Genomic DNA, 23132 nt, shown 5'->3' with positions numbered 1-23132 from the left:
TAAATGCAATCTTAAATACTAATAATAAATATGTTTATTTGTCTTAGTATATAATAAATATACTAATTTCATAATACTATATTATATGATGTTTATAAATGACTAATATGACTGTAAATAGAAATATCATAAAGATAAAAGTAAAACTTGTATTTTATACTAATATTATTATAAATTAAATTATATAAATATAAAATAAAAATAATAATCATGCAATAGCAATTAATATGAATAAATTGCTAGTAATTGAATATTATATGATTACAATCCAAAGAATTCAGTTACGTATCTAAAATTTATATACTTTAAATATAGTAAAAGTTAACTTAGTATTTTATATAATCAAATTTGTATAGAATTGATTATAACTAAACTAAATTATAATAATATATATAAAATTTTTAAATAAATTTCACATTAATAAATTAATACATTTTATAACACTAAAATATAGCTTTCAACTTTATTATTTTTATTTTATTTTCTTTTCCGTATTTTTTTCTTTAAGTGAAATAAAATCTTTTATAAATCTTAACCAAAACTAACATTATAATCTTTTTCCTCTTACAATAATATGTAATTATTTTAAAAGAAAAAATGTATAACATTCTTTTCCTCCTCCTCCTCGCATTCTCTTTCTCTTATGATCCTATCTATCTCTAGCGTAAAACAAATTAAAAAAGGGAAAAAATACTGTAAGTGCAGTCTTTTTAGTTCAATTTACGAAAACAAAAAATGTCAAAAGAATATTTTCAAAAACTCCATTCTCTTTAATCTACTCACATTCGTCTAAAAACCTTAATTTCAATCCAAGTTGCATCTGAATCTCATGTCTTTTTCATCATTTTAGCCTCGTCTCTTCTTTAATGCGCCGATAATTAAATTTGTTTTGTTTTGTTTTCTCTTCGTTACCTGCACCATCAATATGCAAGTTATGTTAATGCACTGTGTTATTATTGTTGTTTCTCAGCGCCGCCTTCTTTTATCCACCCCGTCAATGTCACTGTTTCCATCCCCGTGAGGTGCAGTGGCGAGAGGATAAGGTGGTTTCTATATTGAGAAAACACCTGTGCGACAGAGTTGTACTGTTATGGCTTCTTCTGCACGAGAGTTCAAGAAGAGTCATAAAAGGTGGTAATGCTGGTGATGGATTTGAGGTGGTTTTCGCGGGTTGATGCTTGTAAGCTATTAGAAATTAGATTAAGGCTTTACTGAAATGTGATGATCAAAATAGAAACAGAAGCTTTTTCTATTCACTCCTCGTTCTATCTTTTAAATACAGCTCGTCCTTGCTCACTATTTTACTGGTGCGCAAGAGACGAAGCCTAAACTTAAGAAAAGGTCTTATTGTTATGGTGTGTTTGGAGTTCCAATCCACAACCATAATAATAGTAACAGGAAATCTGTTCAGATGGATTAGATAGAATATGGAGCTGTTATTCTCATGGTTTCAAAATCTTTAATGATAAACATTTAAATTTGTTTTAATTATCACAATTATCTCTATATCCACACTCTAATATATATTCAATAATTGATACAGAAGTCTTTTTTTTTTTTTTTCTGATTGGCAATCATTTCGATTTATACATATATTTAATATTATAATATATAAAATTAGTTTTGAAGATCTTAATAAATCTTTTTTCCTTTTCCGATTAGAATTTAGGAAAAAGAAAAGAAAAGAAAAGGATGTGGGACCCACATAAACGGGCGCTAATATATATATACCATCATCAATTCATCATGCACAGCTAACGCATCCGGTATATGCGGTTCTGGGGCTAGAAAAGAGCAAAAACGGGAGGAAGGGTTAGCGTCAATACAAGCAGAAGTAGAAGCAAAATTTTGTTCCCCATTTATTCACAGAATCTAAAGACTCCTTTGCTCTCTGTATTTATTTTCACTGGAGAGGTAATCGGAGTAAGAAGGTTCTCGATGGGGGAGGAGAAGAGGCACCAGATGATGCAGAATCTGTTCGGCGATCAGTCGGAAGATGAAGAAGAAGAGATAGATTCTGAACATGAATCTAATCCCCAACCTAATTACGCCTCTGTATGTCACTATTTTAATTCCTACTCTTTAACATTTATAATTATTGAGACTTCAATATTATTATCTTAATTTTTGTTATTATTCCTTTAAATTCGGTTTTGAATCAATAGAGTCTATGGAGAGGGCTTGTTTGGAATAAACTATGTGCAAATTAAACTCAACTTGAACTTTTTTAAATTTATGTGAATTTTGGTTGATTTCCTTTCTTTTTTTTTCTTTCATAAGTTACGAGAAATGAATTTTAGCAATTATTTTGCCTCTCCAAACATGAGAAGGATGAAGCAAGTCTTTTTGTTAATTCAGAACAGATGCTTCTTCTTACTTGTGGATTTATTTACATTTGTTCTTTCTAGGATGAAGCTGAAGGAGGGCTGAGGAATGAGGGCGAAGGTGAAGATGAAGTAGAAGGGAATGAGGAGGCAGAAGTGGTGAGTGATGTTGAAATGCGTGAGGTAGATCCTGATCCGCGAGAAAGTGAGGGTGAAAGAGAAGCAAGTTCTGAAGAAATAGATATTGGTGATGAGAGGGAAGTGAGTGAAGCAAAGGATGTAGATGTCGATAGTGATGAGAAGGAAGAGTATAGTCATAGAGTGGCCACAGGTCGGAAGCGTGATATAATTGAAAGTGGGTCAGAGAGATCTGAAGAACATCAATATGACAATCACGAGGATGAAGAAGTTGATCAGGCCAGAAGCCCAAGGTAACTCATTCCTTTTCTGTGGCGCTGACTGATAGTCTGCATTTTGCAAATTGATGTGCATCTTTTGAAAAAATGGTTTGTCCTAGATATGAGAATATGTTTCGTGTCTGTATACATATTTAAGTTGATGTCATTTACTATTGTGGAAAAATTGACACCATGGCAGTAAATCACCTGATATGGAGAAGGATGACCAGCATCACATTTCACATTCAGCTGCTGAGATTCGCGATGTGTTTGGTGCCTCTGATGATGAAGAAGAACCAGTATATGCAACTAGAAATGAGATTGAGCAACATTTACCTGTGAGTATATATTAAAAGCAGTCTAGCTACTGTTTTTGCAGCTTCTGGTGATGTCAAGCATGCTTATGTCTTCAAGAATGATATGCATAACCTTTTTCATTGTGTAGAGATCTCCAATGGAAGAGGAAGGGAGATATGAAAGGAATTTAAGACCAGAGGATATGCTGGTTGATGAAGATGCTCGATATGAATCAGAAGAGGAGAACATTGAGGTTAAAGCTAAAGAGAAGCCAGTTGGTCCCCCGTTAGAGCTAGAGATTCCCTTTCAGCATCCTCCAGCCGATCCAACTAGGGTATACCGGCCTTTGTTCTACCTATGCTAAAATAGTAGTTAAAATTGTTGCATTTTTTTAATTTAGGCTATGATCAATGCTCCTCTTGATGTAAACAAAGATAAGGTGAAACCTAAAGAAATTATTTAGATTATTGAAGTACCCTGATTCAGGTATATATCCTATTATATTGTTTTATTTTATAAAGTGGCATAGCTGTATAGATGCAGTAAGATAGCCTTCTGCTATTTCTAATTACGCTGTCAGAGATTAGATTGCTCAGTTCTTGTATAGCTATGTGTTTACAGTAACCCAAATCATGTTGAAATCATAACTTAACCGTCCTATCTTGTTTATACAATAGACTATTTGTCAAAGAAACTATCTTATATGGAAACCTTTGTGGTCTTTATCAATGAGTGCGATAGCTGTTGCCGCTCTTAGTGTTTTTGGTTCATTTGATACTTTAGCTGTGTGCCTGCTTATACATGTTTTCACCTAAGGTATAATTTAAATACTTCTTTGCAGATGCATATGATCAAGATTTCTAATATTATGGGCATTGATCCAAATCAATTCGATCCTAAGACATATGTTGAAGACAAAACATTTGTTACAGATGAATCTGGAGAAAACAAACGTATACGTTTGGAAAACAATATAGTGCGATGGAGGCCTGTTAGAAATCCTGATGGCAGTAAATCTGTGAGTATCTTCCTTGAATTTTACATCTTGAAATAATGTGCATAAAAGAAAAAGAGATGGAGATGATAATTTATGGTATCTAATGATATATTCCTTACTCTCCACCAATAAGGAAAAGCCACTAGGACCTTCTGCTTGTGAGCAAAAAGAGTTGTTTATTGGTCTTCAATTCTTCATTAGTTATAGCCCTTGCTTTATAAGAGTCCTTAAGTTGGTGTCTAGTTGTGCAGTTCTGATGCAGGCAAGCAGCTTAAGTTTAATAAAAATTGTTGAGTACGAAAATGCAGGGCATTTACATTGATTATTATGGATGGCATTAGTAGACTGGTCCAGTTTATATTCATCTCCTAATTTTATGTTTTAGTGGTTGCCACAGATTTTCTTTTGGAAAGTATATGTCACTTCTTATTTAGCTGTGCTACAACTCAGTTTAAGAATATTAGTCCTAGAAGTCTAACCCCAGTTTAAGAATGTTAGTCCTAGAAGTCTAACTCAGTTTAAGAATGTTAGTCCTAGAAGTCTAACTCAGTTTAAGAATGTTAGTCCTAGAAGTCTAACCCAGTTTAAGAATGTTAGCCCTAGAAGTCTAACCTCCTCAACTAATGAAATCCTTTAGAGAGCCATTAGTGGCTTGGACAATATTATAATCAAATTAGTAAGCTTCATAATGGGTCTAGCCTTTCTGATCTCCCATGCCCTTTCAAGGGGGTGGGGAGAGAAGACCCACAGGGGAGTCCTCCAATCACCAAGCTTTGGTGGATATGAAATTGCGGAGTGGGGGTCAGAGGAGGAGGACTAGCCCTCCCCATTGTGGGGTCCATGTTATACCAGGCTCTTCAATGGACCCAGAAACAAAAAGAACTAGAAGGCATATGTGTCCTTCAAGATGAAGTTTTGAGTATTAGAACTGGGGAAGCAAATATTTGCGTTTTTGAAAGACTGTATAGTAGAATGCTCCTTTCTGTTTCTATCTAAAGCGGTTGCAAGATCACCTTTTATCTGCAGTATTATTTCCTTACTTTGGAACTTAAGCAAAAGAAAAGGCTACAGCTCACTGATAATTTCTAGGTGGTTGTGTCAAAACATATTGGTTTATTTCCACCAGTTCTGGAGAACCAGAGAACTGTCAATTACAAAGTTATGCAATATTGCAGATTATCAATTAATTTTTTGTAAATCGCCCTTCTTTTTGTCTGTATTCTTCTCACATGATACAATTTATCGGTCTTTTAATGTATGAAGAGAAGCAATATTCCTGTCTGGAAGATTTTCAGGTTAAAGAGTTAATGCAAAATTTGGGATCAAATTTCTTCAGTCAAAGAGGTCAATTATTGGATTTTGGATATGAATTTATTGATTACTTTTCTTGTAGACCGGCAGCCTGGATACCATTTTGAGTTTATTTTTTTAGCTTTATTGCGAATTGAAATCAATTCTAGAAATCAAAATTTACATAATTGTAATTGGATCGAAGGATTTCATCTTTTTCATTTGATATGTAGGTCGAAAGTAATGCACGCTTTGTGAGATGGTCTGATGGCAGTTTACAGTTACTAATTGGGAATGAAGTTCTTAATATATCTGTGCGAGAGGATCGACATGATCAGACACATCTTTTTCTTAGACATAACAAGGTGATGTTCCATATCTAACATATCACACATGATTCAAGTATACGACATTATCAACTTTTTTGTGTCTTGATTTTAAGAAAAGTTGAGGCTCCATAAGCAATCAGAGAAAACAATCCCTTAGATGATGATTGCAAATCTGGAGTTCAAATGTAATGGTGGTCTTTTTGGATAAACCTATCTACAGTCTTGTATAAATACCAAACTTGTGACTAGGGCTGCTGATTTTGAGTTCTTTTCTCTGTAAGACTTGAGCTACGAAGTTTGGACACCATAATTTTCAAGCTTATGTTTTCTCTTCACGCTGCCTTTTATGTCTATATTTCTTGGTGATTGTGCTGATTTTGTTTTCTCTGATTCTAACATATCACATTATCAACTTTTGTGTCTTGATTTTAAGAAAAGTTGAGGCTCCATAAGCAATCAGAGAAAACAATCCCTTAGATGATGATTGTAAATCTGGAGTTCAAATGCAATGGTGGTCTTTTTGGATAAACCTATCTACAGTCTTGTATAAATACCAAACTTGTGACTAGGGCTGCTGATTTTGAGTTCTTTTCTCTGTAACACTTGAGCTACGAAGTTTGGACACCATAATTTTCGAACTTATGTTTTCTCTTCACGCTGCCTTTTATGTCTATATTTCTTGGTGATTGTGCTGATTTTGATTCTACCTGCAGTCACTTCTTCAATCTCAAGGAAGAATTTTAAGGAAGATGAAGTTTATGCCATCATCTTTGTCATCAAATTCTCATAAGCGGTTGACTGCTCTTGTTGACTCAAGTTACAGAAAGGTTTATAAAGTTAAGAACTGTGTCACCGACATCGATCCTGAAAGAGAAAAAGAGGAGAAAGAAAGGGTAACAAATTGCAGAAAGCTTTAGTGGTATTATTTATTACGTTTTTGTCATTGATTTTCAATCTGTATTGTCCTTATGGTATTGTAGGCTGAGAGTCAAACGATAAGAGCAAATGTACTTCTAAATCGGAAGAGAGAAAAGGTTAACCGAAAGTATACACAAACTGTAGAGCGGAGGCGTCAGCTTTCGCCTGGGTTTCTGGAGGGTGCTCTTGATGAGGTTTGTTGTTGCCAGATAAATTGCTTATTTTCTTTGAGATGTGTTGCTTGTTTATTTTATTATCCTTAAGATGTTTCTGATTTATGTCCACTGTGCATAAATATCTAATTTCTGGCACAACTGGGTGCCATTTCAATTTAGTTTATTCTTCTTGTCAGTATGTTCTTTTTTTTTTCTAAAAAAGATTCCCTTTTTTCTCATTGTCAGATGCTTTTTTAGCATTATATACAGTCCATTTATTTTGATTCTTCTTTTTTCTTAAGGATGATGAACCAGATTATTATGACCACCGCCGTTCTCGTCGTCGCTTTGAGGAAGACCTGGAAGTTGAAGCTCGGGCAGAGAGACGAATTATGAATGCTAAGAAGGTTTTGTAATCTGACCTAATGTGTAAAAATTACCTTCCCGTTTGGGTGAAGTTCTACTCATTTTGGTATTTGCACTTATGGTAACAGGGAAACAAGGATATTCTTCGCAAGCCTTCCTTGCCTTCTGCTAAATCATCAAAACGCCCTGTGAATTTCTCTGACAGTGAGAGAGAGGAGTCTGAGTATGAAAGTGATGGGGAGGAAGATGAGAGGTCTCCACCTAGGAAACGGGTTGAAGAGCCAGAGCAGGAATATGAAGAAGAGGAAGAAGAACGTGAAGCAGAAGCAGAAGCTGATGGAGCCTCAGAGGAGGAAGAGGAGGCTGAGGTATGCACAAATTACAACAATTTCTTTTTTTTACTTTGCTTTAGCTTCTTTTGCATTCAATACTATGGAGAAGTAACATTTGTACAGCATAGAACCACTAGGTGACAAGGATATCTATACCTTGATAATTTTGCTATTTCATAATTTGAAGTCCAACATCTTAAACCTTTTTAACTTGTTAGACTGTACTTCCTCATAATTTTCGACCTCAAATACCTGTTTGCCTCCTATTTGTTCTGCTTAACTGAATATTTGGCACTTGAAACCCAGATAGCAAATTGATTCATAGCTATTAGGAAATTCTGAATCCATTATATGAGATGGAAATGTAAAGTTTTCTGGCTTAAATGTCAATATTCCCCTTAACTTGTTAAGCATAGGCAATTTATCCCAATTTTATCTTTCTAGCCTAGTTAGTCCTCGAATTTTATGGTGCAGCACATTAGCCCCAAGTTTGTCAAAAGTTGTGAAGGTATGTTCTCTTTGCTTTGTCAAACATTTTGGGCTAATTAACCATAAAAGCTACAGTCTAATTATACTCGAAAGTTTAGAATGGGATTATTTGCCCATCCTGTGCAAGTTCAGGGGGCAAGTTGACATTTAAGCCAATGTTTCCTTTCTTGCTGAGCGCGGCGTAGTGAATGTGAGATCGGCATGATATGCATTAGTTGATTTCCTAGGAGTTTTTGATAAATAGAAGAATGCCCTTCCAACCTTGATGGGGAAACAGAGATTAAATCTTATCAGATAAATGAAGCCTGTTTTCTTTGGATATTTGGTCCTCGCATTCTCTTCTTAGGTTGAATCGCTTTAAACTATGGTCTGGCAAACCGGACTAAATTTCTATAGCTACATGTGTTATTTTCTTTCATTTAGCTCTACACAGTCGCACAGTCTGTTTCCTTTCCAACCAATCAACACCATCCCGCCAAAGCATTGCTACATCACCGTCATTTCCTTTTCTTTTGTTCAATCCATTGGCGTTACGAGGGTCGAGTTATCAAGGTTATTGAGGTTGGAACCTCTAAGTTGGAGTTGCCAAATTAAACCATTAGGCTATTCCCCCTTGGGGCATGTTCAATTTGATTTTGTCATGACGAACAGGAGTTTGGCTACAGCATTGCGAACTATCAAGGTGAAAAATGAACATGAAGTGACAAGTATTGAAGGCATTGTGAAATATGATATCACACTAGTACTTGAAATTCTGATATTTGTAATTGCTAGAGCCTAGAATGGAACAGATATTCATAAAATGGCTGTATTCATTTGGATAAAAAGCACTTAGTGGGCACACTACATCCTTTCTATTTTCTTATTGTGGCAGAATTTGAGGAATGAATGCTTTTTTAACATATAACTTGATTTACTTTGTGTAGGAGCCAAAGCAAAGGAGCAAGGATTTTGGAGGCATTCGCAAAAGGATGGGGATTGAATCAGATGAGGAATCCCCTCCAAGAAAGATGCCAACCCATCGACGAATGGCAGTTGTTTATGATAGTGATGAGGAATGAGAACTTCATAAGATGATTATGGTTTTTGTTTTTGTTTTTTGTTTTTTTATATTGTTTATCCATTGTCATAATGACTTCTTCACTTCCTGTTCAATGGGATATGTGAAAATAGAAGCTCGTTTAAGTGTGTGTGCATAGGAGATTCAATCCTTCTCGTCACTTTTATTTTGATATGCAACCGAATCTTCCTATCACGAGTTATAAGGATATTTAACTGTTTGTTTTCTTTTCAAATTTCTTGTAAAGCCAAGAATTACAATTCATTAGTTATTTCTTCTTTGCTAATTAACTTTGAGTTTCACCAAATTCCATCTGTACTTCGTATTGGAACTTTTTGTATGATATTTTTGTGCTTGGGTCTCACTCTCACCATCCTTGTTCTCTTTTAATTGGATCATCAGTCAGAACTGAAACCTTCCAGAGGTTATTGGCTAGGTGCTAACTTATTCTTTTTCCCCTTTGTGATATCTATTATGATTTGCTATATAACTTTTGGAATAAATGAACTATCTTAGTTCTACTCATATATTGCGTATGCACACATATTTTTGACAAGCGTTAAACTAAGACTTCTGAGAAACATCTTAATATGTTTTTTCAGCGTTTCTACCCTTTAAATCTTTTTCCTATAAAATTCGTGATATATTTTTCTAGCCTTTTAATTTTTATTCCTGGAAAATACATACAATTTGTGATATATATATTTTAGTCTTGGGTATTTTATAACTGATTACTTGTTTTAGCTGGAAATGCTTAAATCTAATTGTCAAATTATAGTAATGAACCCTTTCATCTGCAACTCACTGTCATAATGTTATATAAATGCGACGCGTGTGAGAAGTACATTAAAATCTGGAGCTACTTGCAGGTTCTGACTGCATCTCTGAATTATCCATTTCATTAATTGGCGTTTTCCCTACTCGAAAGTTCCAGAGAGGATGTCTGAGTCACACTTTATTGAGAAAAAAAGTGGAAGGAAACAAAAATAATAATTGATAATTCTCTTGCTTTATAATTCAAAAGTAGATGAATGTGCTTCCTTTCCTTTTCTCTTCAAATTGGAGAGAGAGAGGCAGTGATATCTTCTGTTTTTCATTATTTTCTCTTTCCTTCTTACACATGGGAAAAACAATTTTTCACTTTTTTTCTTCTATTTTTCTTAATTCTTTTCCTTTATTTTTATATTTCAAACGTTGGAAATACTTCTAAGATTTACTTATATACTAAAAAATTGATTAAGTTATAGTATTTTTTACTTGGTCAATTAACATGATTAATTATGAAAAAATTATTATCTTAAATTATATAATTTTATATAAATTATTTTTTAGTTAATATATTTTAGTATAAATCTTAATTTAGAATTTTAACTTTTACATATTGAAGTGTCTAATTTTTAATATTAAAAATATTAGTCTAATAAAATTAAAAAATTTATAAAAAATTATTGAAATTATAAATTTATGTTAATTGTTTTAATATTTTTAAAAATGATGTTAAAAGATAATGAAAATAAAGCGACCTATCAATATAGTTTAATAAATTCAAGGAATGTTGAAGTTTATTTATTTATAATGACGGAATAATATAATAGTTAATTTTATTAAATAAGTAGCTAATTAACATTTAAATATAAAAGTAATCAATATTTATTTAGCAATTTTTTTTTTTTTAAAATAGTTAATAAGTGATAACTTTACATTAATTATTTTAGCATTTATGTGATGATATTAAAATTAATTATTAAAAATAAAATGTCTTATTAGTATAAATTTGAAAAATTCAGGAGTTCCAATTTTTTTTTTAATTTATAAACATAAAATTAGTAAATGAAAGTAACAGATGGAAAAAAGTAACAGATAATTTCATTAAGTGAGAAATGTTATAATGAATCACTAAAGATATACGGATTTATTAGTGTAATATGACAAAATAGAAATATGTTAAAATAATTTATCCTTTTAAATATTGTGATCAAGTTGAGCTCTTATTACCTTGCAGTACTTTCTACATGTAACTTTATTAAATTATAAATAATAAATTATTTTATTTTATTTTATTGTTGTCTTTTAGTATTTCATTTGAATGAAAAAATCGTTTAACAGATTTTATTATAAAAAAATTAGTTATTGAAAATTCTTTTGTGCACTCCAATATAAGGATAAAATTAATGTTGCATTAGATATATAAAAGTGTTATTAATTTTTTTTTTAAATCAGCATAGAATAAAAGAGATAAATTTTAATTTTTCTTAAATGCATGTATATTAGAACAATATTTTTTAGTTTACTTTCTAATTTAATTCTTATTAATAAAGGAAAAAAAAGAAATAAATGAGTATGAAAAGAGAATGTGACAAATAAAATTACTTTTGAAAGGAAAGAAAATTAAAGGGAAATGATTTCTTCCATTTCAATTGTAAAAGTTAAAATTGATTACATCCAATTTGATGTGTACAAAGTTACAATTTATGGAATAATTTAAAATTTTATTAATTATTCTTTTCTATCTATATTATAGTAATAAAAGATTCAAAATTAATTAATTTTTCTCTATTCTTTATTCTTCATAATAAGAACTTTGATGCAATTGAATACAGTAGGATAAATATTTTCTCTGTTCATTTTTTTTTAACTCTCTTTCCTTCTCTTTTATTTTTATTGCCATGCAAAATATTAAGAAAATAGATTTAAAAAAAAGTAAAAAAGACAACTAATAAAATAGAATGACTTTTTTCCTTGAATTTAAAAAAGAAAATGTGGCTTTTAAGCATTTCAAAAAAAATGATAAACTATAAAATTTCTTAAAATTATATTTTATTACATCTTTATAATTTTTATGAAAGTAGCACATCCAACAAATTTTTTAAATTATAATTAAAAAAATAAGACTTTTTAATTATTAAAAAAAAAGGATAAACTAAGGAGTCTCTTGAAATATATCTTTAAAGATTTTGATAAAAATAGCATATCCAATAAACTTCTAAATTATGCTTATTTTTTATAATAAATTTAAAAATTAGGATTATAAATAAGTCCCTAATTCATTCTCATTTGTAAAATGACTAAAAGAACTACTAAATTTAAATGACTCTTAAATATATCATTATTTTTTTTATTTTTTATTTTTTTAGAGTCATATTTTACGTAAACATTAATAATAAAAAGTTAATTAAAATGTAAAATAAGATAACATCTGTATATATATATATATTATGTATCTGAAAAAATTAAATAAGAATAGCTATTCTAATAAAGAGACATGGAAACTCTTACTAGAATGCTCTATCACGCCAAGAAAATACAAAATTAGAAGGCATGTGACCCGCAGGATTCCGGTAAAATCCAGAAGTTTCTACCACCCACTAAAATGACACAGTTTCATTTCCAATGCGAATTTGGCTAACAGTTCAGATTCCAGCTCAACATCCCACACAAAGGGCAAATTCCGAGCGGAGTCCAGAAGTTTCCATCACCCACTAAAACGGCACAGTTTCACTGCCAACAGAGCTGGCAGAGAATCCAGTAGAAGTTTCTAGCCCACGCATACTAAAACGGCGCAGTTTCATTGCAAACAGAACTCGCGAAGAATCTAGTAGAAGTTTCTAGCCCCACGCATACAAAACGGCACAGTTTCATTGCAAACAGAAGTCGCGAAGAATCTAGTAGAAGTTTCTAGCCCGACGTGTCCACTATCAGTAACTCCGGTTCCTTCCAAAAAAAAAAAAAGAAGCTTTCTTTCCCTTGCAAAAAGCTTCCATATAAACTCTGTCTTTCTTTTTTCTATATTCACATTCTTACTCTGTAACCCAATCAAACGCAAAGAACCCAAATCCAACTAAATCTTTTTTTTTTCTCCAAAAACACTCTTTGCATTGCAAATACAAACGCAAGAAATCCTTATAACAGAGCTCTTGAAGTTTGTTCACTTCTTTTTGTTCTTGTTAAATAACAGAGGCGAGTACAAAAAGACTCTGCTTTCTTGTTCTCGTTCTTTGTTAGTTTTTCTTTATAGTATATCATCTTGGGAACGTTACATGTGTTTTTAAGTTATTAAATTCTTTAATGGGCTTTTCTTTATTTTTTTTTCTTTTTTTCTTGAAGTTTGTTGAAATATTATATATGATCTCATTTCAGAGGATCTGGTTTCTTGGTTCCCTTCAAATCTCTCATTAATGTCTCTTTTCTTGAATTTCACTAGTTGCATTTTCTTGTTCTTTCTAGTTATCTGCTTTCCTTTTTTTTCCTTTCCAATAGGGCATAAAACAAAATGATTCTTTGAATCAAGTCAATTTAATCACTTTTGCAATTTACATGATGTAGTGAGTACCTAATCTTAATGCTGGTTTTCTTTTTTAACAGGTTTTGTCAGATAGTAGATAAATGGATCCTGGAAAGTTTACCCACAAGACAAATGAAGCTCTCGCTTCAGCTCATGAGCTAGCAATTAGTGCTGGTCATGCCCAATTAACCCCTCTTCACCTTGCTGTTGCTTTGATCACTGATCCTAATGCAATCTTTAGCCAAGCAATCTCAAATGCTGGCGGTGAAAGTGCTTCTCAAGCAGCACAAAGAGTGTTGAATAATGCTATAAAAAAGCTTCCATCTCAATCTCCTCCTCCTGATGAAATCCCACCAAGTACCAGTCTTATTAAAGTGATAAGGCGTGCCCAAGCATTACAAAAATCGCGAGGGGACTCTCATTTAGCTGTTGATCAGCTCATTTTAGGTCTTCTTGAGGATTCCCAGATAGGGGATTTGTTGAAAGAATCAGGGATAGCTGCTGGGAAAGTCAAATCAGAGGTTGAGAAACTCCGAGGCAAGGAAGGAAAGAAGGTGGAGAGTGCAACCGCAGATACTAATTTTCAAGCATTGAAGACTTATGGGAGAGATCTCGTGGAACAAGCTGGAAAGCTTGATCCTGTAATTGGAAGAGATGAAGAAATAAGGAGGGTGGTTAGGATTCTATCACGAAGAACTAAGAACAACCCGGTTCTAATTGGAGAGCCAGGAGTTGGTAAAACTGCTGTAGTAGAAGGTTTGGCTCAAAGAATTGTGAGAGGAGATGTGCCAAATAATCTTAATGATGTGAGGCTAATTGCATTGGATATGGGTGCTTTAGTTGCTGGAGCAAAATATAGAGGAGAGTTTGAAGAACGATTGAAGGCTGTTTTGAAGGAAGTGGAAGAGGCCGATGGGAAGGTGATATTGTTTATTGATGAAATTCATCTTGTTCTTGGAGCTGGTCGAACGGAGGGTTCTATGGATGCTGCTAACCTTTTCAAGCCAATGCTTGCTAGAGGTCAGCTTAGGTGCATTGGTGCAACTACATTGGAAGAATATAGGAAGTATGTAGAGAAAGATGCTGCATTTGAGAGAAGGTTCCAGCAAGTTTATGTTTCTGAACCTAGTGTTGTTGACACAATCAACATTCTTCGTGGGTTGAAAGAGAAGTACGAGGGTCATCATGGTGTTAGAATTTTAGATCGAGCTCTTGTGGTTGCTGCGCAATTGTCAAGTCGATACATTACAGGTATGAATTAGTTCCAATTTAAGGTCCATTTTGTTTTATTTAATTTTTTTTTTTTTGTTGAATGTTCTTGAATAGAATGTTCTTGAAGTATTTTGAAACACTGATCTTATTCCTAAAGATAGCTAGATGGTAATAAGCATGTATTTTTTGTTGTTCTCTTTTTCAGGGCGTCATCTACCTGATAAGGCAATCGATTTAGTTGATGAAGCATGTGCAAATGTGAGAGTGCAGCTTGATAGTCAGCCTGAAGAAATTGATAATCTGGAGAGAAAAAAAATTCAACTAGAAGTTGAACATCATGCACTTGAGAAGGAGAAAGACAAAGCCAGCAAAGCTCGACTCTCTGAGGTATAGTATGTCTTTAAAGAATTTCCGGACACTACTTGTTTGTTTCTCTTCTTCTGTTTGATTCTGGTGCGCTCTACTTTCCTTGTTATGCATATCTGAACTTCTTTGATGATATTTCAGGTTGTAAAAGAACTTGATGATTTGAGAGATAAGCTTCAGCCTCTGATTATGAAATATAAAAAGGAGAAGGAGAGGATTGATGAAATCCGTCGACTGAAGCAGAAGAGAGAGGAGATACAATTTGCAATACAAGAGGCAGAAAGAAGATATGATCTAGCCAGAGTTGCTGATCTCAAATATGGGGCATTGGAGGAAGTTGATGCTGCAATAGCACGGCTTGAAGGAAGCAGTACTGATGAGAACCTGATGTTAACTGAAACAGTGAAGCCTGAACATATTGCTGAGGTTGTGAGCCGATGGACTGGCATTCCTGTTACAAGGCTTGGTCAGAATGAGAAAGAGAGGCTGATTGGGCTCGCAGAAAGGTTGCATCAGAGAGTGGTTGGACAGGACCAGGCAGTTTCCGCTGTGGCGGAGGCTGTGCTTAGATCAAGAGCTGGCTTGGGAAGGCCACAGCAACCAACTGGTTCATTCCTTTTCTTGGGTCCAACCGGTGTTGGTAAGACCGAGCTTGCTAAGGCTTTAGCTGAGCAGCTCTTTGATGATGAAAACCAAATGGTGAGAATCGATATGTCCGAGTACATGGAGCAACACTCTGTCTCGCGATTGATTGGCGCCCCACCAGGATATGTGGGACACGAGGAAGGTGGACAACTGACGGAGGCTGTGAGGCGAAGGCCTTATAGTGTTGTACTGTTTGATGAAGTGGAGAAAGCACACTTGTCTGTGTTCAATACCCTTCTTCAAGTTTTGGATGATGGAAGGCTAACCGATGGACAAGGCCGCACAGTAGATTTTAGGAATACAGTTATCATCATGACTTCCAACCTTGGGGCAGAGCACCTGCTGTCAGGATTAACTGGCAAAACTTCAATAGAAGCTGCTAGGGATCGAGTGATGCTGGAGGTATATTAAGTAGCCTAGTTACTTGTATGCTGTAGGAATGTCTCTCTTTTTTCTGTTTTTCCGATCATTCTTTTGCTGGAGTTGCTTATGCTAAATGATTGTCTGCAATTTGCTATTCTAACAGGTGAGGAAGCACTTCAGGCCTGAATTACTAAATCGGCTGGACGAGATTGTGGTATTCGATCCACTTTCTCATGACCAATTAAAGAAAGTTGCCAGGTTGCAAATGAAGGATGTAGCTCTCCGACTTGCCGAAATGGGGATTGCATTGGCAGTCACTGATGCTGCATTGGATTACATACTAGCTGAGAGTTACAATCCTGTGAGTATAGAATGCCATCCAGAAGTCTCTGTGCATGCATTTCATTTCTTCTTTTGCTTTCTTCGGGGGAAACTAACAATTTCCTTGGTTTCTTCTGTTTCAGGTGTATGGTGCGCGACCGATTAGGAGATGGCTTGAGAAGAAGGTGGTGACACAGTTATCAAGAATGCTCCTAAGAGAGGAAATTGATGAGAACACAACTGTGTATATAGACGCAGCATCAAATCAGGACGACCTGGATTACCGGGTGGAGAAGAATGGCGGACTAGTTAACGCAGCAACTGGGCGGAAGGCTGAGGTGCTGATTCAAATACCAAGTGTTCCTAAGAGCGATGCAGCTCAGGCAGTGAAGAAGATGAGGATTGAAGAAATTGTCGACAATGACGAAGACGAAATGCACGAGTAAAGTAGTGGTGTGGCTGCAGGGAAGAAGCAGAGGCGCTGCTGCCTGAAAAAAGAAGTTGTTTCTGCCCTGCATTTTCTCATCTGTGAAGAGTTTATAGGGTGTTTTTTTTTCCTTGCCCTTTTTGCATGTGGTTGTACATAGAAGCAGGCATCTGGTTCATGTTTGTAAAGCTCCTTTTCACTCTGATGAATGAATGATTTGCCTGTGCCCTGGAAAAACAACTCTGAATTCTGATGTTGCTAATTTTGAATATATTTATCCTGCTAAAACCACTTGTGGTGTGGGCCAATTTGATGAACTTAGCATTTTTACTTAAATTATTACAAAAGGACAAAGTAACAGTGTCCTTGTCTGTCTTACTTCGACTTTTCCTCCCTCTCCAGTCTCTATATTAAAAGAAAGAACAAAGCGAAAGTTCCCTAAATTATAAATTGTTTTAGGAGTTATTCAAACTTTTTATCTATAACCCTTATATACTCCGTAATAAATAAAATAATAATTCATATATATATATATATATATATATATATATATATATATATTAATTATAAGCATATGAATATTTTATATTTTAATTAAATAATTAATACATGTATTATTTATTATTTGCTGAAAATAGTGTATAAGAAGAATGTATACTAAAATTAAATAAAAAATATCTATAAATAATTTAGAATTATATATATATATATATTAAGTGTGTTAGTTTAATTTAGTTATAGGATAATTTTAAAATTTAAAATATTTTATCGATTTTAATATCAAATTTATCTAAAATTAGCTGTAATAATATAATTATTATATTCATTAAATTTTAAAAGTATAATTATACTATTTTAAAATTTTAAAATTTAATTAATTATTTAACCAGTTGAAGTGATCGGGTCGGGGCCAAATTTCAGAGCTATGGTATAAAACATTATAAGGACATAAAGTATAACATTGATTAGGTTGGTTAACTGAGCAGTAGCTCTAGTATCCACGTGTTCATCTCGTGATCGTAAGTTAAACTTCACAAGGCGACAACTTCAGTTTTCTTTTGAAATAAATAATAATAATAATTGTTTAATTTTTTTTGGCAGGACTTTTATGTAATTTTTCCTAATGAAGATAATTGTAAAGTTAAAAAAGTTTTTGTAAAACATACTACATCAATCTTAATAAATACTGTAAGACTATAATATAATACTATATAATTATAAAAGAACTATTATAAGTGATGTAAAATTATTATTGTTTTTGATATAAGGTTAATAAATATTGTTATCGCTGTAAAAAAAAGAGTATATAAAATTTCTAGTATAAATAAGATAGTAAAAATATTTTTTAATTGAATTAATATATTGAGAATTGTATTAAACTTTTTGAAATAGTGTTTTACCACTCGTAAGAATTCTGTTCGGTATGTTTTAAATTAAATTTAAATATATATAAAAAAAATTATATTTTTTATCATACAAAGTTCGATTCACTACAAGAAAAAGAATCAGTTCTTTTTTTTTATTAGTAAATAGAGTTTTAGAGAAAGAGAATTGTATGAAATAGAAAAATAAATCATAAATTTTAAAGGGGAGAGATTTCAAAACCTTAAATGCTTGATTATTAGATTATTACCACACAATTAGTTTAACGATAAATATAAGTAATATAGGAACTATATATATATATATAGTTTCTCTATATTTGATATCCAATTTGATTGAGAAACTTTTATCATTAAACTGCACTGCCTTTGAGAACTATATACTTATAAATTATTTCTTTAAAGAAGAAAACAAAAATGAAAATTCATATAATCGTACAATTATCACTTGGAATAAACCTTTTAACAGGAAGAAGGCTATTAAGGGAAGCCAGTTTCTCTTAGAACTGTCGTTTCCCTTTTGGTGCTTCTCCAAGATATTTCCTTCTTAATTAACCCGACCATAATAATAACTTGGGTCCATCCTGATTCTTTTAATTGTGACATATATTGCCACAGATTAAAATGTTAAATGCCTCTCTCATAATCACATATTTGCCCTTAGTTTACTTTGAAGGCAAAGAATGAGATACTTTTTTCTTAAATATTTAATATAGAAATAAATACATTTCAATAATATTTAAAAGTAATAAATATATATATTAATTATTTATCAATTTATTATATAAAAAATATATATGAAAGCACTTTAGTATTACTTCTTAACAAAATTTTTAAAATTGAGTTATTCTCTTTAATAATAAAAAATGAGATAAATTTTATTTATATTAGTACGTAGATTATGATTAATAGAAAAATAATCCGTATATATTAGTTTTATATTTTATTATTAGATAATTGGTACATACTGAACATTAAAATTAATAAATATCAATTATCTATTAATTTAATATATAGTTGATAATATATATTTTAATTAAATTAAAAAATTTAAAAATATTTATTCCGATAACATTACCGTCCAATTTAAATAAAAAAATATTTTATCTAAAATTAATATATTATTTTTATTTATATATTATATCAATAAATATTAAATATATATTTAATAATTTTAAATAATTAAATATGTATTCATCGTCTACGTCGCTTTAAATGTCTTAAAATAATAGGTTTAAATCTGAATACAAATTTCGGAATAAAGGCTTTTCGAAGTAAAAAGCATATTCTTGAATAACGGAAATAAGGACCCACCCAGTTTTTCCAAACCGGTTTCTATAATCGTCTGCAATTGTATGCATGCGTATCTTAGTTAACCACCATTCGTTTTGCAACCTACCACACTCATCACGTTGCAACCTACTTTAATAGTTATACACCTGTATATATTTGTATCACTCCACTCTTCGTATCTGTAATATATATATATATATATATATATATATATATATATATATATATCTCCTCTGATAAGAAAGAGAGAAAAAGAAGAACACTGTAATGTCTTCTCTCATTCTATACTCCATTCTTTTTGCTATCTTCTTGTACTTCTTCCACCGCTTTCGATCCCTCCTCCTCCCTGGCTCCCGCCCTCTTCCGCCAGGGCCTAAGCCATGGCCTATTGTTGGAAACTTACCCCACTTAGGCCCCAAGCCACACCAAACCATGGCTGCCTTGGCTCAAGTTTATGGACCTCTCATGCACCTGCGCATGGGGTTCGTTGATGTTATTGTGGCAGCGTCTGCGTCGGTGGCTGCCCAGTTCTTGAAGACCCATGATGTTAACTTCTCCAGCAGGCCGACAAACGCTGGTGCCAAATATGTTGCTTATAATCATCAAGATCTTGTTTTTGCACCCTACGGTCCGCGATGGCGTTTGCTTAGAAAGATCAGTTCTGTTCATCTTTTCTCAGCCAAAGCCTTGGATGATTTTAGACATGTTAGAGAGGTACAAAAAGAAGAAAGAAAAACTTTCATCTTTCTTTCTTTCTTTCCTTCTTTCTTTCTTTTTCCTAATAAAGCATTATCAGTATCAAGATTAACCCATCAAATAATGTCAAAGAAATGATGTTATGGTCTGTCGTTCCTTCACAAAAAGAAATTACGGTATGTTGTTCATTTGCAATATAGTTTCCATTTTAGGTTTTGGGTGTCCATTAATGCAATACTATCAAACATTTGTTAGAAAGACTGAATCTCAGTTAGGTGGATATATATATAAACTAGGTTTAAGTGGTTAGTGTGATGTGAAAAAGCAAAAGAATTAAGACAAAAGGCACGTAAAGCTGCACTATTCTTTAGGATTTAGTTTGTAATATCTCAGGAGAAGCAGCGTTTATAGCTTTTGAATAGGCAGTCACTAACTAAATGCACAAGAATAATTAGTTAGACGCTTTTGTTGATTAATTAAACTGATTTAATGTGAGAAATTCTATTCACCAAAAAGTTCAAAAGAAAGTGACCCAATTGATCCAAAAATTCAAGAGCATTAAATAGACAGATTGACAGAGAAAAAGAAAAACTTTGGAATCGAATCTTCAGATTCAGACCCACTAGCAAAAATGTCCTCTATATATATATATATACAAAATCTCTTGGCTATTTTCACCCCATTATCGTCTAAATATAAAATATTATTAACTTTTATAACCGAAAATAAATTATTTTTGCAATAAAGAAATAAGCTATTTTCTGCAGAACAAATGGAGCCTAATTATAAAGTACTTCTTATTAAAAAAAGGATCTCCTTTAGCCATCAAATTTTTAATTTCTAATTTTGATACTGGAGAAATATTTCTTTTTTTTTTTTTATCGAGATTTTGATGGGTGACCATGCAGCAAGAAGTGGGAATACTCACACACGCATTGGCGGATGCTTGCGAAACGCCAATTAACTTGGGGAGATTACTGAATACATGCACGACAAACGCGTTAGGGCGCGTGATGATAGGGCGAAGAGTGTTCGGCGACGGTAGCGGCGGTGGTGATGCAAAGGCGGACGAGTTCAAGTCGATGGTGGTGGAGTTAATGAAATTGGCTGGAGTATTCAACATCGGGGACTTTGTTCCTGCAGTAGAATGGCTGGACTTGCAAGGAGTAGCGGCTAAAATGAAGAAGCTGCATAAGAAATTTGATGCTTTCTTGAGTGAAATGGTGGAGGAGCATAAGACGAGCGGTTCTGACGGCAGTGAAAAACATACTGACATGTTGAGTACATTGGTTTCTTTGAAGGAGGAGGACGACGGAGAGGGAGGGAAACTCACCGACATTGAAATCAAAGCGTTGCTTCTGGTATAATTCTCTCTCTCTCTCTCTCTAGTATCTTACTTGCTTAAATTATTATGAAATTAAAATAAATAATTGGATGCATATGCATGTATGTATTAATTGAGACAGCAGTTGGGTGGTTGAGTGATTCAGCCCTACTCGATGGGTCTATTTGCACTTGCTTGCTACTGTCAATATCTAAGCACGACTTGTCAAAGAAAGCCAGTAATCAAGTTTGTTATTTAATGAGTTCTCTATTTTGTTCTGCATACTCTCTTCTTCTACCAATCCTTCTTCACTGTTGTCTATTGACACTCAACATATCAAACGACAGGAGGCAAGACTGGCAGTTGGTTTGTGGGGTTTGGGGGGAGCGCATGTATCATAGAAATAGCTAATGGGGTCATGTAAGTTTATTGGAGAGACACGGGTGAAGCATTCCAAGCATGAAAGGAAAAAAAAATATTTTTTAAATTTGGTTTCCATAACTAATACGAAAATAATATATATATATATATTTTATATTTTAATATAGAATGATAGATAAATATTTTATTATTTACAACTAATAAATATATATTAATTATTTATTAGTTTAATATAAATAGAAACAGTCTATAAATTTTTTTCAAAAAAGAGCTTATCAGCAAACGAATTCCCTGTGATAGGGATTTTTGGCAGAAACTAATGAATATGTTTTAATGTTGTGTCAAGTAGGTGGATGCGTATGGTCCACATAAATTTATTGAACATTTTCATGTCAAATTAAAGGATTCCCTATGATAGGATATAGTTGACTATGAACTCACCGCATAACATTGTTTTTGCTATCAAATGCAATATGAAATAATAGGTTTCGACATGATTGGTGTTTGCAGAATATGTTCATAGCAGGCACTGATACTACATCAAGCACAGTTGAATGGGCTATTGCAGAACTCATTAGGCACCCAAAAATCCTGACCCAGGTCCGACAAGAGCTCGATTCTGTTGTGGGTCGAGACCGACTTGTGACTGAAGTGGACATAGCCCAGTTCACTTACCTACAAGCTGTAGTTAAGGAGGTTCTCAGGCTACACCCATCGACTCCGTTATCACTACCTCGGATGGCCACAGAGAGTTGTGAAATAAATGGCTTTCACATCCCCAAAGGCTCTACTCTTCTGGTAAATGTATGGGCTATAGCCCGTGATCCAAAGATATGGACTAACCCATTAGAGTTTCAGCCCGAAAGATTTCTGCCAACAGGAGAGAAATCTAATGTGGATGTGAAAGGAAATGACTTTGAGCTGATCCCATTTGGTGCTGGACGAAGAATATGTGCGGGTATGAACTTGGGATTAAGAATGGTTAATCTGCTAATAGCAACATTAATCCATGCATTTGATTGGGAATTAGAAAATGGGTTGAAAGCTGAGGAATTGAATATGGAGGAAGCATATGGACTTACCTTACAGCGCCTTGTGCCTTTAATAGTGCGTCCTAGGCCAAGGCTATCACCAAATGTTTATGGTGCATTATCTACCTGAATTATGTATTTGTTTGATGATTAAAAGAGTTGAGTTGTTATGACAATTGCAAAAATAAATTTAGTATTTTCCTAATTTATTTATTAGTTGTAATATTATCACTATGACATATTAATTATCCTTTTTAAATTATAATTCACTTTTTTTAATTGTTATCAAATGAAATTAGCACTTAAATTTTATATTTTAAAATTGTAGATTTTTCTAAAAAAATTAATAACGTATTTTAGAGAAATATTAATAAAAATTAATGATATTAGCAAAAAAGCAAGACTTGTAATTCTTAAGCTACGTGTAAATAAAAATGAACTATTTCTTAAGACG

General features: G+C 33.0%; 3 protein-coding genes across 3 annotated transcripts; all 3 read left to right on the top strand.

The window, feature by feature from the left end:
- The first annotated feature begins 1735 nt into the window (after window positions 1-1735).
- LOC8284442 (protein LEO1 homolog) lies at window positions 1736-9262 on the top strand. The gene is made up of 11 exons (XM_002514621.4): window positions 1736-2055; window positions 2409-2755; window positions 2922-3060; window positions 3168-3353; window positions 3861-4037; window positions 5540-5671; window positions 6349-6528; window positions 6616-6747; window positions 7011-7115; window positions 7203-7442; window positions 8822-9262. The coding sequence occupies exons 1-11, from the start codon at window positions 1939-1941 to the stop codon at window positions 8954-8956; spliced, it is 1890 nt and encodes a 629-aa protein (XP_002514667.1). The 5' UTR covers window positions 1736-1938; the 3' UTR covers window positions 8957-9262.
- Window positions 9263-12707: 3445 nt separating this feature from the next.
- On the top strand, window positions 12708-16888 carry LOC8284441 (chaperone protein ClpB1). Its single transcript, XM_002514620.4, has 6 exons — window positions 12708-12912; window positions 13318-14488; window positions 14655-14836; window positions 14957-15862; window positions 15987-16184; window positions 16288-16888. Exons 2-6 carry the CDS (start codon window positions 13339-13341, stop codon window positions 16588-16590), a joined length of 2739 nt encoding a protein of 912 aa, XP_002514666.1. The 5' UTR covers window positions 12708-12912; window positions 13318-13338; the 3' UTR covers window positions 16591-16888.
- A 2577-nt stretch (window positions 16889-19465) lies between these two features.
- Window positions 19466-22887, top strand: LOC8284440 (flavonoid 3'-monooxygenase). The gene is made up of 3 exons (XM_002514619.3): window positions 19466-19960; window positions 20851-21303; window positions 22158-22887. The coding sequence occupies exons 1-3, from the start codon at window positions 19514-19516 to the stop codon at window positions 22806-22808; spliced, it is 1551 nt and encodes a 516-aa protein (XP_002514665.2). The 5' UTR covers window positions 19466-19513; the 3' UTR covers window positions 22809-22887.
- Window positions 22888-23132: the final 245 nt, after the last annotated feature.

The sequence above is a fragment of the Ricinus communis genome, chromosome 4, assembly GCF_019578655.1.
Source record: "Ricinus communis isolate WT05 ecotype wild-type chromosome 4, ASM1957865v1, whole genome shotgun sequence".
NCBI lineage: Eukaryota > Viridiplantae > Streptophyta > Magnoliopsida > Malpighiales > Euphorbiaceae > Ricinus > Ricinus communis.
The sequence above is the reverse complement of the archived record's forward strand: the minus strand, read 5'-3'. Positions and strand labels throughout refer to the sequence as shown.

Coding starts and splice junctions, on each gene's coding strand:
- LOC8284442 (XM_002514621.4), top strand. CDS start 1,939: ATGGGGGAGGAGAAGAGGCACCAGATGATGCAGAATCTGTTCGGCGAT. Junction 2,056..2,408: donor CCCAACCTAATTACGCCTCT/GTATGTCACTAT, acceptor TGTTCTTTCTAG/GATGAAGCTGAAGGAGGGCT. Junction 7,116..7,202: donor GAATTATGAATGCTAAGAAG/GTTTTGTAATCT, acceptor TTATGGTAACAG/GGAAACAAGGATATTCTTCG.
- LOC8284441 (XM_002514620.4), top strand. CDS start 13,339: ATGGATCCTGGAAAGTTTACCCACAAGACAAATGAAGCTCTCGCTTCA. Junction 14,489..14,654: donor GTCAAGTCGATACATTACAG/GTATGAATTAGT, acceptor TCTCTTTTTCAG/GGCGTCATCTACCTGATAAG. Junction 16,185..16,287: donor TAGCTGAGAGTTACAATCCT/GTGAGTATAGAA, acceptor CTTCTGTTTCAG/GTGTATGGTGCGCGACCGAT.
- LOC8284440 (XM_002514619.3), top strand. CDS start 19,514: ATGTCTTCTCTCATTCTATACTCCATTCTTTTTGCTATCTTCTTGTAC. Junction 19,961..20,850: donor ATTTTAGACATGTTAGAGAG/GTACAAAAAGAA, acceptor GTGACCATGCAG/CAAGAAGTGGGAATACTCAC. Junction 21,304..22,157: donor AAATCAAAGCGTTGCTTCTG/GTATAATTCTCT, acceptor TGGTGTTTGCAG/AATATGTTCATAGCAGGCAC.